Source organism: Ixodes scapularis, unplaced genomic scaffold, assembly GCF_016920785.2.
Source record: "Ixodes scapularis isolate PalLabHiFi unplaced genomic scaffold, ASM1692078v2 PGA_scaffold1__304_contigs__length_218370807, whole genome shotgun sequence".
Taxonomy (NCBI): Eukaryota; Metazoa; Arthropoda; class Arachnida; order Ixodida; family Ixodidae; genus Ixodes; species Ixodes scapularis.
In genome coordinates, this window is record NW_024609846.1 from 196,154,806 (window position 1) to 196,157,478 (window position 2,673).

The 2,673-nt window shown below is 57.7% G+C and overlaps 1 protein-coding gene across 1 annotated transcript; it reads left to right on the forward strand.

Annotated features, from left to right (window-relative positions):
- Nucleotides 1-513: 513 nt before the first annotated feature.
- On the forward strand, nt 514-1,274 carry LOC121835983 (the record flags this gene model as incomplete). Its single annotated transcript, XM_042290578.1, has 1 exon — nt 514-1,274. A coding segment is annotated over exon 1 (570 nt), but the record flags the coding sequence as incomplete, so codon positions are not given.
- Between the last annotated feature and the right edge of the window lie 1,399 nt (nt 1,275-2,673).

Below are 2,673 nucleotides of genomic sequence, written 5' to 3' on the forward strand. Positions count from 1 at the left end.
TCACGGACGCGGCGAAACGTCGCGCGTTGCTGGTGTCTTCCCTAAGTGACAACGTGGTCCGAATTCTGCAAGGCCGCTGTCAATCGGCGTCCATCAACAGCCTGTCCTACGCAGACGTGGTTGGCTACCTAGAAGAACACTACGACCCGCAAGCCAACGAGATTGCAGCTAGCTACTCGTTCTTCGTGCGGAAACAGGAAGAGGGGGAGAAAGTACAAGACTTTGTGGCAGAGTTGCGGCGGCTCGCGAAGCATTGCAAGTTCGGCGACACCCTGGACCGGATGCTGCGAGACCGAATCGTCTGCGGCATACGGGATGACGAAGCGCGACGGGTTTTGCTGACGCGTAAAAAGTTGAGCCGGGAAGAGGCGGAGGAATTCGTAATCGCGTCTGAGATGGCCGATAACAACGTCAGGGCAATGGGAACGGCCCCCCAGGACTCAGCCGGCGGTACGCATTTCGTCCAAGGTCGGCGGGGTAACTGGAGGCCCCCAAGACAAGACACCAGCGGTGCGAATCGACGCGCCTGGTGCTGGAGGTGCGACGCGAACCACTCCGAGGACGACTGCCGGCACCGCAAGACCATATGCCACAGGTGCGGCACCAAGGGACATCTGGCGAGGGTGTGCAAGTACAGTCGGCCCAGCCAGCCAGGTGCGTACGCGCTGGCGGACATCAACACCGAGGAAGAGAGTGGCGAGGAAATGCTTCACGCCCTGGTGGCTCACAGTACAGCCAACAAAGACACGACGCCGCCGATAGAGCGGGATTTGTTATGGGAAGGCGGGAAGCTGCGAATGATTCTGGATACGGGCTCCCCAGTCAGCGTAATTCCCGAGAGCGCTTTCAAAAGACACCGTAAACGGTGGCCGGCCCTGGAAACGACCCCCCTACGCTTGTCGTGCTTCCTGGGGCCGCTGCCCGTTGTCGGCAAGATCACCATGAGTGTACAGTACGGACAGACGCAGGTGCGCAGCTCGTTGATTGTGGTGAACTGCCCAGGGCCGCTGCTTTGCGGTAGGAATACGCTGCGGGCGTTTTACGACGCAGGGGCACCGCTTCTAGAAACTGGGGCACCGCTTGGGGTGAACATGGTGCAGGCCGGCGCAGAGGGGCAGGACCTACTGGAAGAATTTGCAGACGTTTTCGAAGAGAAGCTGGGGTGCTGCCAGGGCCCACCAGTAAAGCTGTACAGGAAGGAAGATGCGCGACCCCGTTTTTGTAAGGCGAGGCCGGTGCCCTACGCGCTTCGCGACAAGGTGTCGGCGGAAATCAACCGCCTAAAGAAGGACGGCGTGCTCTCGCCGGTCAGCGTGTCGGAATGGGCTACACCTGTTGTTCCGGTGGCAAAGAAAAACGGCGAGATACGACTGTGCGGGGATTTTAAGTTGACGGTAAATCCAGCTACACACCTGGAGCGATACCCCTTGCCTAAAATTGACGACATTTTTGCGGCGTTATATGGGGGGGGGAACTCTTCACCACGCTGGACTTACGCAACGCGTACAATCAGCTTCCTCTTGACGAAGAGGCTCGAAAGATGACTGTGCTGAACACGCACCAAGGCTTGTACTGTTACAATCGTCTGGCCTTCGGCATTGCGTCCGCACCGGCTCTGTTTCAACGGCGCATCGAGTCCCTCCTGCAAGGGCTCCCAAGGGTGCAAGTCTACTTGGATGACATCGTCATCGCAGAAAAGAAACACGACACGTCGACACTCCGGCAGGTGCTGCAGCGGCTACGGGAAAACGGCCTGAAGTTAAACCGAGCCAAGTGCCGTATCCGGGAGAAGCAAGTGTCCTTTTTGGGCCACAGAATCGATGCCCAAGGTCTTCATCCGGAGCGGACCAACCTCGAGGCAGTGACCGAAGCTCCAAGACCGACCTCGGTAAGCCAGCTCAAGTCTTTTCTTGGGTTCGTCACCTATTACGCCAAATTTTTGCCCAACTTGTCAACCACCTTGGCCCCTTTGTATAGATTATTGGCAAAAGGAGCGCAATGGCAGTGGGACGGGGATCAGGAAAGGGCTTTCCGGAAGACTAAGCAGGCTATGGTCGAAGCTAAGTTCCTGGTTCACTACAACCCCCGGCAACAGTTACGGCTAGAATGCGACGCGTCGCCAGACGGCTTGGGTGCAGTGTTGTCACATCGCATGCATGGGAAAGACTACCCCATAGCGTTCCGGTCGAGAACGCTGACGAAGGCAGAGCGTAATTATTCACGGCTCGAGAAGGGGGCGTTGGCTCTGGTTTTTGGAGTTACCAAGTTTCGAGATTATCTTTTCGGCAACCGCTTTACGCTCGTCACAGACCACAAGCCGCTGACAGCGCTGTTCCACCCTGAAAGAGCAATTCCACAGATGGCGGCGGCTAGAGTACAGCGTTGGGCGTTACTACTCGCAGCCTACCAGTACGATCTCGAGTACCGAAAAGGAAACCACAATGGGAATGCAGACGCTCTTAGTCGTCTCCCGTTGCCGGCGCAGGAGGAGGGCAGCAGTGAAGTGCTCACTGAATATGTGCTGTACACGCGGGGGTGGGACGACCAACCTATGTCCGCCCAGCAGATGGCCACCCTGACTACGCGGGACAGCCTGCTTCGCCAAGTAAAAGCCTGGATTTACGCCGGATGGCCGTCGCACCTGCGCCCGGAGCAGCACCAGTTCCTACCGTA